The sequence below is a fragment of the Lasiodiplodia theobromae genome, assembly GCF_012971845.1.
Source record: "Lasiodiplodia theobromae strain AM2As chromosome Unknown scaffold_27, whole genome shotgun sequence".
Classification (NCBI taxonomy): Eukaryota; Fungi; Ascomycota; class Dothideomycetes; order Botryosphaeriales; family Botryosphaeriaceae; genus Lasiodiplodia; species Lasiodiplodia theobromae.
The window spans coordinates 415,230-428,571 of record NW_023336477.1 but is presented as its reverse complement, the minus strand read 5'-3'; the positions used below and the strand labels follow the sequence as shown (position 1 = coordinate 428,571).

Sequence of the window (13,342 nt, the reverse complement as noted above, 5' to 3'; positions counted from 1 at the left end):
TGTCTTTTATGAGCGTGTTTCCGGAGGCAATAATACCGTAGTGGATCCGTGGCCTTGGCGATGTTCGTGGTTCACGCGGTTCTGTTTTGCAAGGATCACACTCTTCGCAGTTGGGTCCCCCAAGGTGTTGATAGTTGGAGTCGAACAGGCAGTCATTTTTCTTTCCCTGGTACACGTAGCCATGCTTTCCATCCTTCGGTCGAGCCATCAGAGGCTTGTTCTTCAGCATCTGCCCCAGGATCTGAGGGACTCTCGATGATTCGCGCTCGTGCCTTGCCTTCAGCGTAGCCAATGCTGTCAAAAGCACTTGCGGAGGCATGTTGAGGCTCCGTTTGCGTTGGAAGTGATCTCCAACAATCGCCTTTCCAAGATCATATTGGATGACTCCACCGCTTTGGCCGCTGGGCTCACTAACGACAACATCTCCGAGTCGAATATCGTAGCCTGGCCTCGGGATTCCGGCTCCGATGCCCACCAGAAGGCCGACTCGGACTTGTGGAAAGGAAGACAGTAGGCTGGACGCGACGGTAGCAGCAGACACTGTTCCATAGACTCCGGCTGGTAGTGATGCCAAAACTATGTTGTGTTCCTCGATGCATCCCCATGTGTACGTGTTGTGATCGGTGGACGGCTGGTTGAAGTTGGAAGGCCGTTTATGTTCTTCGTCGAGCATAGCCGTTGCTGCTGCCAGCTCCAGTGGGAGCGCAGTGACCCATCCTACAGTGTAGTCGTCGCGACTGAGGACCCTTTTGAGAGGCATGCTGGAGAGGGAGGATGACGGCTATAGCATGTGAGGTGTTTCGAAGCCTACGACTTCTTGTTAATGCGTGAATTTTCGTTATGATACGTAGGTCGCTCACTGCAATATCTCATTGCGGAAATGTTCGTGAAAAGACGTAAGGAAAAGGGCAACGCACAGTCACTGGTTGTTGGGCTGAGCGTATCCCAGCTGAGTGGCCACGGCTCTCGGTGCTCGCTGCGGGTTGGCTATCTGAGGTACGAAGACTGCGCGATCCGTTATTACGGACACAGTAAGCGGTTTTGAACAGTGTTATTGCGCGGCGGATGATGATGAACCAAGGACAAGCTGTGAGGTGATTTTGGGCGGGGTCAAGTTCTGCGGGAAGTTCAGCCTCGACCGGTCAGCGAAAGGTTACACAGCATGTTCAGCCAAGCAAGCCACGGGTGTCAGCATTTGTTACTTGAATGGGCGCCCTCAAAATTCAGGCTCATTACCAAGACTTACAAAGGTTCATCAAGCGCTAAGCACGCGATAATCTTGGCACACAAAGGCCCTGTCTATAAATATTGAGATGTAGGCTCTTGGCTATAACACGTACAGTTCTTTCTTGTAGTTGATGGCTAGCGTGGATTTGTTTCGCTTATGTTATGGGTAGTTAAAACTATCGTCCGGGCGTTTTTGTAGAACTTTTGACTCCATGTCCTCGTCCGGAAGATAGCTTCAACTGCCCACATACGTTATTTTTCTAATGCAGAGCTGAGGCATAGTTACGCTACGTTCTAAAGCCTTGCTACTCTATGGGCTAGCCATCGGCTGCGAGAGAGGGCGGTACTGCATGAACATCTGCAAAAGCACACTTCAAACCGTGTACAACGTCTAGGAATCAGCCACACAAAATGCTCCGACCACACGACGGCCCAGCCGTAAACACCCTTTCCAAACGTGCCGCGGCGTCTCTATAGCATAGTTAAGGCCATTTGCGGAAGGAACCTCCATCCGCATCTAGTGTACCAAAAGGCTATCCGAAATGCCACAACGGTCCAGCAAGTAACGCATCTGCGTCACGGTTCGAAGGATACCGAGGTAGAATCTCTAACAATCTCAACAGGAGCAGCCTGAAGCACTTGAAGCTAAGCTCGAGGTGCTTTCTACAGGCGCCAAGCCACAGATCTGACACAAACTCGGAATGAGCGCATATAGCGGGTAGGTAGCGGGAGATGGTCAGATGTCACTTCAAGGTAAACCGACAATTTACTCATGCTTTCCCCCTCTAACTCTAAACAATATCAAATCTCAAACAATACGTTCATCCCTTCCCACACCAAACGCGAACCCATCCCCAAACACCCCCGCCGGCGTCTGCCAGCCCGGCTCCGCCACCCCCTGCAGCACCCGCTGCGCCGCCCGCACCGACGCAATCGCCGTGAAGTCGTACCCATTCAACGTGTGCAGCACCTCCCTCCTCTCTCTCCCATCCGCCCCGACAACCATCACCGCCGCCCGGCACGGATACTTGTCCCTCTCCTCTGCCGTCGGGCCCTCCTTCTCCTGCTCCCCCTGCTCCCCATCCTCCGCAAACGCCCCATCCGCCGCATGCACGTACGTCCGCACATTCAGCACTCCGGTCGACCGCGGCAGCGTCATCAAATCCGGCAGCGACGCCGGCACGCACGGCACCTCTCCCTTGCCGTCATGGAAATCGAACAGCGCCGCCGCACCCGCATCCTGCGCGACCAGCTCCCCATCCACGCGCTGCAGGCACCCGGCCTGCATGATGCTCGCCTCCGCAGCGCTAGCCAGCGTGCCGCGCGACAGCGGCCCCGCGACGCGGAGCGCGATGTCGATGCGGGCGACCTGCTTCCCCCTTTCCTCCTCCTTCTTGTCCCCCTTCGCTGCCGCCTCCGCCTCCGCCGCCACAAACCCCGCAACAGCCCGCCCCGCCAGACAACCCAGCATCGCAACGCTGCCGCCCGCGCCGGGCATCAGCATCACGCCCTTCCGCCGCGCGTCCTCGCTTTTTTCCTCCGCCAGCTGGTAGCTAACCAACTCCGCAGCAACGTCCAGGTAGTGCACGCCGTTCCGTATGCAGGCGGCGATGAGCGGCGCCGCGGTGCGGGCGAAGGGGCCGGCGCAGTTGAGGAGGACGGCGACGCCTTTGAGGGATTGGTCGATGAGCTGTGTGTTGGCGGTGACGTCGAAGACGCGGACGGGGATGGGGGCGGAGGGCGCGGTGGCAGAGAGCGTGGTGGCGAGGGTGGAGAGTTTGGAGGCGTTGCGGCCGCCGAGGATGAGCGGGAGGGAGAGGTGGAGGGCGTGCTGGCTGGCGAGGGTGCCGGTGAAGCCGGTGGCGCCGTAGATGAGGAGGGCCATGGTGGTTGTGGGTGTGGTCGGTGGATGGGTGGATGGGTGGATGCGGTTGGTGGTGAGGGTGGTGGGACTGTGTGGTTATGAGGCTTTGGGGTGTGTTATATCGTCGAGCTGCTCATCGCTGATTTTAGTTGCCTCGTGGGATCCTGAGAAGTGAGGTCGAGCGGTCAGCGAGGTGATCCATCCACATCGGGAAGCCGCGACACACCAAGAGTCCGCGGAGCCCGGCGCTCCGGGTGCATTACAAACCTACCTCACCCACCTAACGGCCGGGAGCCACGAATCCCTCAATTAAACTCGTCATCCTGGCAATTCACTTCGCGCGTCACCAATCTGCGTCAGCCAACCTTTTCCACCACCAACAACATGGGGCTACCGAACACTGACTCACCTTCCGCCATCAACAACACCCCAAACTCATCCGCCTCGGCCAACCACATCTCCCCCCTCACCCCCAGCTCCTCCCCGGCCCTAATCCCAAAAAACTCCACCATCCTGTACCCTCCACCACTCTCCTCCCCCCACCGCCCCAACCACCCCCCATACTCCCCCCTCCACTCCCGCTCGTCTCTTGCGCGCCACACACACCCCGCCGCCGGCGCCGGCAGCGGACCCAGCTCGAAGCACGTCAGGACGGCGCGCCCGTGCACCAGCGACCACGCCCACTCCAGGTGGTGCAGCGCGAGGATGGTGCGGCGCTTGGCGGAGACGAGGGCCCACTGCTTCCAGTCGTCCGGTACGCGTTCTGGGCGATCTAGTTCGGCGGGGTCGAAGAGGCCGGTTAGCGCGAGCGCGTGCTTCACGTCCCAGACGGCGATGAGGGTTTGGGCTTCGTCGGCGATGTCGTGGGCGCGGTCTGGGAGGCCGAAGAAGAGGATGGTTGTGAGGATGAGGAGGGCTTGGGCGGCGGCGAGGAGGTCGGTCGGGGTGGAGGAGGGGTGGTGCGAGTGCAGGAGGCGCTGGACTTCTTGCGTTGCGGCGTCGTGGACGAGTTGGGCGGTGTTGTCGCGCGTGTGCGTGGCCCAGAGTTTGGCCAGCGCGAAGCAGTTCGCCAGCGGCACTGGCAGCGCGTCGGCGTGCGGCTCTAGCTGCACCGGGTGCATCATTGGAGGCAGGTGCTGCGGGGAGGCGCCGTGCATGGCCATCAGCCGTGGCCAGGATTTGAGGATGCGGATGACGACGTGTAGCGTGTGCTGCCGCGCGCCGCCGTCACGAGAGGAGCTGGGAGAGGCGGCCGTACCGAGGAGCTCCTGTCGGCGCTGGGTGGAGATGACGAGGCCGGCGGCGATAGTATTGGTTGTCGTAGTGGTGGGGGTGGGGTCCGGCAGCGGCGAGTGGCTGCTGCTGCTAGTCGGCGTCGCCAGCATCGACGGAGCGGGCCGCGGTTCTGGGGCTGGCGATGGAACCGGGAACTCCGATGCGTGGTAGACGGTGTCAGCATGATTGGCGGCGGTTGGTGTGAAGTCACAGCTGAGTGAGCGGGCTCGACAGCGTCCGCATGTCGGACGGCGCATGTCGCAGTGCATTTTGGCTTTGGAGCAGTGCTGGCATGCTTTTTGGCGGGATGGAGCTTTCAGTCCCTGTACGCAGCGCTTGGAGTGTCTTGCTTGCGACGACTCTGGGGATCGAGTGGAATTAGTCTCTCGTCTTACTCCCCATAGCCGTGTGTTCCGGGTACTTACTGTGCGTGAACCGTTGGGAACAGCGGGAGCAGACGTGCACAGGTGTGGGCGCGTCCATCGAATACTGCTGTGACCCTTGACGTTAGCGTGAGGCTGTATTGAATGTTACACTAGTATTGGAGGTGAGATTGAGAGGTTGTGTGGTGGTTCGGATTTCCGTGAGGGGTCTCGTCGTGCAGCTGATCACAACGGGCTTAGCGCATCCTCCGGAGCTCGGAGTTGCGGGCTCGTCATCTACTGATCCTTCCGGCTTACTGATATATGCAGGACAAGGAATCTTGGTCTGAAATAAGAAAGACCACCACGGAGGCTCGCCGTTTTCTCTACGCGGATTGCAAATCAGTGTCGAAGATGCTGACCAAACCATCAGCAGAGGTTCGCACGAGAACATGCGTTGTTTGTCCGGCTATGAGTATATGTATGTGTGATAGCGCCCGTAGAAGATTTTCTTTGCAGGCGCAGTTCAGTATAAAACATCAGAAGACATATACAAAGACATTGCTTACCGGCCAACACAAAACTATTCTCACCCAACATGCCGAGCTATCTCGTTACTGGTGCAGGGAGAGGTCTTGGTGTACGTCTTCCAACCACTCGGCAATCACCTTTAATTAACGCCATCAAACAGTACGGATTCATCCAATGCCTGGCCTCCAACCCAGACAATACAGTTCTTGGGCTCGTACGGAACAAGACGGCAACCCAAGACCGACTCGCAGCTGATGGCATCACCAACGTCCATCTGATCGAGGCCGACATCACAGATGAGCCAGCCTTGAAACGCGCCGCAGAGGAGGCCAAAGCCATCCTTAGCCATCACGGCTTAGATGTCCTCATCAACAACGCAGCCTACGTCAGTGAGACGACGGCACTCAAATCTTTCCAAGACTTGTAGGTGTTCCCGTTTCCAATTTCGCTACAGTGCCTGCTAACTATGATACAGCGAGCATGACCTGGAGTCAGTCATCCAAGACACGCAGAAGAGCTTCGAAATCAACTTCTTCGGTGTCCTCAAGACCGTCTTCGCCTTCCTACCGCTCGTGCAGCAGAGCACGCTGAAGAAGATCGTCGTCATCTCCAGCGGCATGAGCGATGTTGGTCCGTCACCCAATCCGCATCAGCTTCCAAGACTAATTGTGGGATAGACTTCGTGAACACGACCAAGATCGACAATGCCGCGCCGTACGCCGCCAGCAAAGCCGCTACGAACATCATGTTTGCGAAACTCGCCGCGGCATACGAAGAGCAGGGTATCCTCTTCATGTCTCTCTGCCCCGGCTTGGTTGATACGACCGAGGGCCGAACCGTCACCTGTAAGTACTCTACGACAGTGGTTTTTGGGGTCTGCTGACCTTGGAAATAGTACCGAGCGAGGATCTCGAACGGCAAAGGATGATTGGTGCCAAGATGGAGAAATATGCACCAGGTTTCACAGCAGCGGATCCGCTCTCGGCGGCAGAAAGGTGCTTGACCGCCATTGAGCGCTCAACGCTGGATGACGGTTACAGTGGTTCGTTTCAGAGCCACAATGGGACAAGGAAATGGATGTAGAGATTTTACCTGCATTTAGCCTGTTCAGCAAAGACTGCGAGAGAAGCTTCACTACTATATAGAGCATTCAGTTTACTTACCTCAATGTTATGCAGCCCGCTAGTACCTAGTCCGGCGATTAATACTCTCTGATCCAACAACGACGAATTCTCTAACTTATTGTATCAACCCTAAGCTTTTGAGACAAGGCGCTTCTAATTGTGAAGTGGTGTAGAGGAGGAACTTCCAATAGATTGGTTAAAAGACCAGCTTAAAGCGGGGCCAAAATATGCCTCCCATTATCCAGAGAGGCAACCATAAGCAAAAAATCACATTAGTGGTAACCCGACGCACTCCGCTCCCAGGATCCTGCGAAACTCCACGCCCAACACTCAAGTGTTGGGTTCTCTTGCCAGCACGTAATACCCGCTAAAACCCACATGACAGGTGATCTTGGAGTGTTTCCAATCGGCATCTTCCGTGAAGATGCCACGCTGTGACCGCTCGATTTAGTAACTATAGGCTGAGGCTGGCAGGGGGTTGGCTTGGCTTTTGAGATTTGCGTGCGTCAGTAGGAAGATAGATTAGGTACTCCAGTGAAAAGAGCAGCTACGATCGTCGATTACACGTCACCGGCTAGATCGTTGATTCCACGTCACAGGCTGGCGATCCCTGAATACGACAAAGCATTGACCATCACTTTGGCCAGTGGTGCCGCAACAGTACCTCATCATCATTATGGCTAATCATACTTTGTGCATAAATAAGCACAACTAAAGGCTCAACTGGAGTAGTAAACCGATGTGGTATGGTGTCACTGAAGAATAGTCGAATTTAGCTAGCCATGACGCTTCGAACTTACCCTGAAGATAGTGCGCTGTTTAGTAGGAAGTCAGGCGACTAATGCAGATCGTTGCGAGAGCAGTGTGAGTTGGCTAGCAGGGGTTTCATGTCAACTTCGTTTCTACCGATTGCATTCGATTAATGATAAGGCTTACTTGTCCATCCCTGCACCTCAAACAACCCGCGAATATAAATCTCCATCTTAACCATTTAACTTTGGATATCCAACAAGCTCATTCCTTCCATTTACATATGTTACGCTCTCTCTGCACAGCGGCTACGCTTTTCTCCATTGTACGGCTATTCTCTACGAAGACAAGGGGGCTCTCGCAACCTCGGAACACGTGTCTTGAGTACCTACTGTTATTCTGCGATGGTTGAGCCCATGCCACTGTCGGCGATCCAGGGGCACCTGGACTTCGCCCACGAAATGTTTCATGTCAAGAAAGCCCTCAACCCTATCCCCATGACTGATGAAGTGGATGCTTTCTACAGGGGTATCGACGAAGATGTATCTTCAATACTATGCGATATATGCGAGGCCTTGGAGTTCGATGACTCTAGCTTTGGAGGGTCCATCCGTTCTTGCGAGGGTAAAGACGGATGTCAACACCTATTCTTCCACGGTCTTCCCCTTTACGTGTCTCAAGACGGTAGCGCGGCGTTCACGTCTCAGCCCATCCAGTTTGAGAGAAAGGACAGTCTTCCCGGCCTTCCATCTCTTACAGCATCCGCAGAAAACGGTTGTCAATTTTGCTCTCTCCTCATATCTACACTGCAAAATCGCGGACTGACAAAGATCCCTTCCATTGGGTCTACTGTGTCCATCACGAATGCACAATACGAGTGGCACACTATGGAGGACGATAAGACAACGGAGAAGGCGAAGCATAGAGGCTTTCCGCCTCGTCCCCGTCTGCACCTATTCTCTCTACGGGTTCAAGTGGATAGTAATCTACCTTTCAAATTATGGTTCAGGATCAGTGCTCCTCCAAGTAAGTTGTTATGGCCGTGTAGAATCTGGTACTCAGATAATTGACTGATATTTCGATCATAGTCGTTGCTGCAATATGGCTGGGGATTCGCAGACGACCTCCGCTAGAGTTTCCTACACATGATGACGGTGAAGGCCGTTTCACATTCAAGTTATGGTTGGACGAACATATCAAAGTATGCGAAGAATGCCAGACCGCAACCCCGACCCAGTATCCAACGCGGCTGATCGACGTGGGACCCGCATCCGGTGAAAAGGATCCACGGCTCATAATAACGAAAGAGCACCCAGAAATCTTTGATCCCTTGGGGCAGAAACCACCGCGATATCTGGCGCTCAGCTACTGCTGGGGAGACAACCCGTCGAAAAAACATACAACGACGAACGAGACCCTACACGAGCGCTGTCAACGAATTCCTCTAGAAGACTTCCCTGCAGCTTGTCGTGACGCAGTCATCGCTACGCGGACTCTGGGCTTTCATTATCTTTGGATTGACGCATTCTGCATCATCCAGTCGGGTGAAAAAGGCGATGACAAAGATTGGCAGGAAGAATCTAGAAAGTTGTCCACCACTTACGGCAACGCGTTCTTAACCATCGTTCCACTCTCAAGCCAATCGACCAATGAGGGATTCCTACCCGCAAATTCCAGGAGCGCAAGGATAGGTTTCCGCTCTTCCCTAAACGAAGATGCCATAGGAGCCTTCTGGATGCACGAGGTACCAACTGATTCTCAAGGTTACGATGGAAAAGACTTCCAACGACGAATCCACCTGTCAGAATCTACGTCTGTTTACGGTTCTGCAAAAGAAGAGATAGATAATTCAAAATGGAAAACTCGCGGCTGGACATTCAACGAAGCCTTAATGTCTCGTCGGAAGCTATATTTTGGTACGAAATCGGTGGTATTTGAATGCTCTGGTCTACACTTTGCAGAGCGAGAACTAAGGAGTCCCTCGGTAATTATGAATATCCTCCAGAATCACCCGTGGTTGCAGTCCATGGACAAGCCTGGGGACTCCCGCGAAATCATCGGGCGTTACTGGACCGGCAGCCAGTACCACATCAGCCACAGGCATTTCACTGCACCGACAGACCGTCTTCCTGCCATCTCCTCTCTCGCTGAACTCGTGAGCAAGGCGGCCGGGGATGAATACATTGCAGGGCTATTCCGCTCCGACCTCCATCGCGGCCTCACGTGGAACAAAAAGACGAAAGACAAATGTGAAGGATTCGAGGATCATCTTGACAAATCCTTTTTCCGCCACGGAAAGGAATTTTACAAGTCCCGTTTTCGCGATGGAGAGGAGCCAAAAGACTGTTACGTTGCTCCTTCGTGGAGCTGGGTATCAACGCCTTCATCTTCGTACTCTTGGCGTGCCTGGGGCATCCCTACTATCATCGACGCTGACTGCGATATCGATGCCAAAGTCCAACTCGAAAACGAAGATAATCCTTTTGGCCGGGTCAAGTCTGGTCACATTGTTCTCACCTCGAAAGCTTACCACTCCGACTCGATGCGTCTCTGCATGCAAGAAGAGAAGCTTAGGCTGAAAGACAATGCGGGACTTGAGGCTGATGTGGATCTTGATTGGGCACTACAGCTGGGTTCAGATGAGAACCTCCTGATCTCGGACTGTTGCTGGGATGAAAACCATCCGCTGTGGAAGTCCCGGGGACCTCTGAGTGGCATGCACCTGGTACCACTAATTCAAGAGGAAGACGGCCGCGAGACTATTGGTCTGATCGTCATCCCATTCCCCAATCAAACGGATGAATCTTACATGAGAGCTGGAATCTTCACGTCAAAGGGGACGTGGAATCCTTCTGAAGACTGCCCTCGGAAAAGCCTTCAGGTTTCCTAACGTTGTTCCATACTTCTTCAGTACTTTCCTACATCACATTCCTTTAAACACCTACGTGACCCTGTTTTTTTTTTCTTTTTCATAATCTGTAGTCGTGCTATGAAGATTTAATTTACTATTTTATCTGAACTGAACCAGCATGCAGTGGGTTGTATTGGTTCGGCAAAGACTACGATAAGAAATATTTGTTGTAAACCCTCTCCGGTATGTATGTTTTCAGGAACTGACAGATATCGCCAAGGCGGCTACATCTATACCACTAAGCGCCACAGCAGAAAAAGTTTGGAAGTGTGGTATGCTTAGCTTGTATTTGATAGCGTCGCAGATTAGAAACAATCTGCACAAGGATGTAGACCGTTGGGCGTTCAAATACTATATGGCTTGCAGGGCTGGCAGTGCAAGGCTTGTCTAAGCTGTAGGAGCAATAAGTACCTTTGCATACGCGCACGGCAGGAAAAATCAAAGCGGAAAGTGGGGGAAGACAGAGTGGTGCACGCTTTACCATTGGCTTTCTGCCGGCCCTGGTAATCAGAATTAGTGGCAACACTGGCCTGCAATCCTGCAGACTCACGGTCTTAATGCAAGTATACGGGAGGATCTCAGCCACCTGCAGGAACCCATCGGCCAATCCCACACAGATCGTCGGCGCCTTACCACCTTCCGAGTCAGGCACATTAGCCGAGCGACCCCGGCCCGCAAATTCAAGATTGCGCCATCGCATCGGACCTACATCAAGCCAAAACGGCCAGCATTTCCGCGCCGACTAGAACACCACGGTGCCATCGTCCGTCCGCCAAGGCCAAGCTCGCCATAACAGCGAAAGATGAGCACGGCATCAGAATTTTTTTTCTTCTCTTCCCGCGGCCCACGATGTCACCCTACATCGGCAGCAACGCCATGCTGCCGCTAAGTATATAGAAGCATTGAGCCTCACGGCAAGCCCCCCAGCAGCACCGCCTGACTGACTCGCCCCAAAACCACTGGCCGCTGGCAACCACCAACAACCGCCCACCATGGCCTCACCACCAAAGGACGCAACCGCCGCCATCGCAGTCCACCCCTCCTCCTCCCCCTCCCCCTCCCCCGCGCTCCCACCACCCCCCAGCAAACTCGCCCAATGGCGCCACAGCACCCTCACCAACGCCCTCGTCATCGGCCTGGTCGGCTTCATGGCGCCGGGCCTGTGGAACGCGATGAACCAGCTAGGCGCGGGTGGCGCGCAGACGCCCACGCTCGTCAACGCGGCGAACGCGCTCGTCTTCGCGCTCATGGCCATCCTCTGCCTGCTCGGCGGGCCGATCGCGAACCGGATCGGCCTGGCGCGGACGCTGCTGCTCGGTGCGGTCGGGTACCCGCTCTACTCGGCCGGATTGTACTGCAACAACCGCTTCGGCAACGAGTGGTTCGTGCTGCTCGGCGCGGCGTGCTGCGGCGTCTCCGCGGGACTGTTCTGGGCGAGCGAGGGGGCGGTTGCGCTGGGGTATCCGGAGCCGGGGAAGCGGGGGCGGTATATGAATATTTGGCTGTGGTTCAGGACGGGGGGCCCGTTGTTGGGCGGGGCGATTGTGCTGGCGATGAATCATGATGAGGGAGCGAAGAAGAAGGGGAGGGTGGGGAGCCAGACGTATTTGGTTTTCGTGGCGCTGCAGTGCTTGAGCGTGCCGGTGGCGCTGCTGCTGAGTCCGCCGGAGAAGGTGGTGCGCGGGGATGGGAGCAAGGTGGTGATAAGGGCGGAGAAGAGCTTCAAAGCGGAGTTGAGGGCGTTGTGGCAAGTGAGTAGGAGGAAGGATGTCCTCCTGCTGCTGCCGGTCTTCTGGGCCGCGTATTTCAACCAGTACTCGGGCAACTTCCAGACGTACTATTTCGGCGTGCGGGCGCGCGCGCTGATCGGGTTCGTGTCGAACTTTGGCACGCTGCTGTCGTCGCAGCTGATGAGCTCGCTGCTGGATTACAAGGGGTTGGCGGTCAAGAAGCGCATCACCGTCGGCTTCTATTACGTCATCGTCCTGCACGTCGTGGCGTGGGTGTATGGCTGGGTCGTGCAGGAGAAGTACACGGCGAACCCGCCGTCGCTGGATTGGGCGGATAAGGGCTTTGTTGAGGGCTTCTTCGTGCTGCTGCTTTGGGATTTTTCCCGCCAGGCGCTGCAGAACTGGCTGTACTACCTCCTCGCTACCAAGACGGACAACATTTCCGAGCTCAGTCGCTTCTCCGGCGTTCTGAGGGGCCAGGAGAGTTTGTCGCAGGCCATCAGCTTTGGATTGAACACGAGGGAGTGGAAGGGCGGGAGGGTGCCGTTGGCAGTGAATACGATTTTGCTGGGTAAGTGGTTTTGTCTATTTTGCGCTTCTTTGCTAACCGGAGAACAGGTCTTGCTGTCTTCCCTACGTGGCTGGTCGTCAAGGACCATGTGCCTGTTGAAACGGACAAGTTTGCGGCTGCAGCGCAGCAGAGTGATGAGGAAGTTGGTGTTGTGATGGAGACTGTACAGGCAGAGGGAAAAGAGAAGACTGCCGTCTAAATAAGCTTATCTGGAGTCGATTTAGTTTCTATCGAGTTTCAGCCAGCCACTTTCATGGCCCCTGGATTCTGATTCGCGCTTGGAATGTTTGTCCGTTGGCTTGATTAGCGTTGGTTTGTATAGGCCACGACTTATTGTTTTCATCAACCGGCGAAGTGTCGTCGGGGTTTTGCGCGGTGGCTAATTTCGATGCATGAATAGCTGTTTGAAATACACTCGAGCTTCGGTCTGACGAGCAAGACAGGCTAGCTTTAGAGGTTGGAGTGTCGGTTGGACCCTCGCTTGCAGACGGGAGCCATGTGGAGTAGAGTGTGGGGCCCCCACGGCGAAAAGAAGTGGCCGAAGGAAGCGATTGCCCACGCGGACTAAAGTTTCAGCACAACTGTAACAGATTTCACGCATGCCAGACGCACGTCAACCTTTTACTTTTCGCTGCACCGGGATCCAGAAGTCAGCGTCAAAAGCGGCCACTCGAAGATAAGAGAAGTCTTGAATAATGGCGCGGCGACTAACGTAGTCTTAGCGAAAAGCGGCAGTCGCAGGCGATGGCGAGCTCCACCGCCGGCCTGACGCGACTCAGTCGTACAAGTTGCCGGTGTCCTGACCGCATCCGTCCGGCGTGCCTGACTCGTCCGATAGACAGTGCCGCGTGGTGTTTTCAGCCGCCGGTCGGCAATCTGCGCAGCACGCCATTTGCGCCGGCTCTTGTCCAGTGCAGCCCTGTCGCCACGCCCTCTTGCATGTCCCTTTTATTCGTTTGACGAAGCCGCAAACCAGGTCCCCAGGTACCCAGCGATC

At 55.2% G+C, this 13,342-nt stretch overlaps 5 protein-coding genes across 5 annotated transcripts; 3 read left to right on the top strand and 2 right to left on the bottom strand.

Annotated features, from left to right (window-relative positions):
* Positions 1 to 2,035: 2,035 nt before the first annotated feature.
* Positions 2,036 to 3,112, bottom strand: LTHEOB_8555 (uncharacterized protein; the record flags this gene model as incomplete). Its single annotated transcript, XM_035518045.1, has 1 exon — positions 2,036 to 3,112. The coding sequence occupies one exon, from the start codon at positions 3,110 to 3,112 to the stop codon at positions 2,036 to 2,038; it is 1,077 nt and encodes a 358-aa protein (XP_035370261.1).
* A 335-nt stretch (positions 3,113 to 3,447) lies between these two features.
* Positions 3,448 to 4,476, bottom strand: LTHEOB_8554 (uncharacterized protein; the record flags this gene model as incomplete). The annotated part of the gene is made up of 1 exon (XM_035518044.1): positions 3,448 to 4,476. The coding sequence occupies one exon, from the start codon at positions 4,474 to 4,476 to the stop codon at positions 3,448 to 3,450; it is 1,029 nt and encodes a 342-aa protein (XP_035370260.1).
* An 850-nt stretch (positions 4,477 to 5,326) lies between these two features.
* Positions 5,327 to 6,342, top strand: LTHEOB_8553 (uncharacterized protein; the record flags this gene model as incomplete). Its single annotated transcript, XM_035518043.1, has 5 exons — positions 5,327 to 5,368; positions 5,420 to 5,682; positions 5,735 to 5,889; positions 5,937 to 6,104; positions 6,155 to 6,342. 5 exons carry the CDS (start codon positions 5,327 to 5,329, stop codon positions 6,340 to 6,342), a joined length of 816 nt encoding a protein of 271 aa, XP_035370259.1.
* Positions 6,343 to 9,159: 2,817 nt separating this feature from the next.
* LTHEOB_8552 (Heterokaryon incompatibility protein) lies at positions 9,160 to 10,023 on the top strand (the record flags this gene model as incomplete). Its single annotated transcript, XM_035518042.1, has 1 exon — positions 9,160 to 10,023. One exon carries the CDS (start codon positions 9,160 to 9,162, stop codon positions 10,021 to 10,023), a length of 864 nt encoding a protein of 287 aa, XP_035370258.1.
* A 1,013-nt stretch (positions 10,024 to 11,036) lies between these two features.
* LTHEOB_8551 (uncharacterized protein) lies at positions 11,037 to 12,544 on the top strand (the record flags this gene model as incomplete). The annotated part of the gene is made up of 2 exons (XM_035518041.1): positions 11,037 to 12,345; positions 12,393 to 12,544. The coding sequence occupies 2 exons, from the start codon at positions 11,037 to 11,039 to the stop codon at positions 12,542 to 12,544; spliced, it is 1,461 nt and encodes a 486-aa protein (XP_035370257.1).
* Between the last annotated feature and the right edge of the window lie 798 nt (positions 12,545 to 13,342).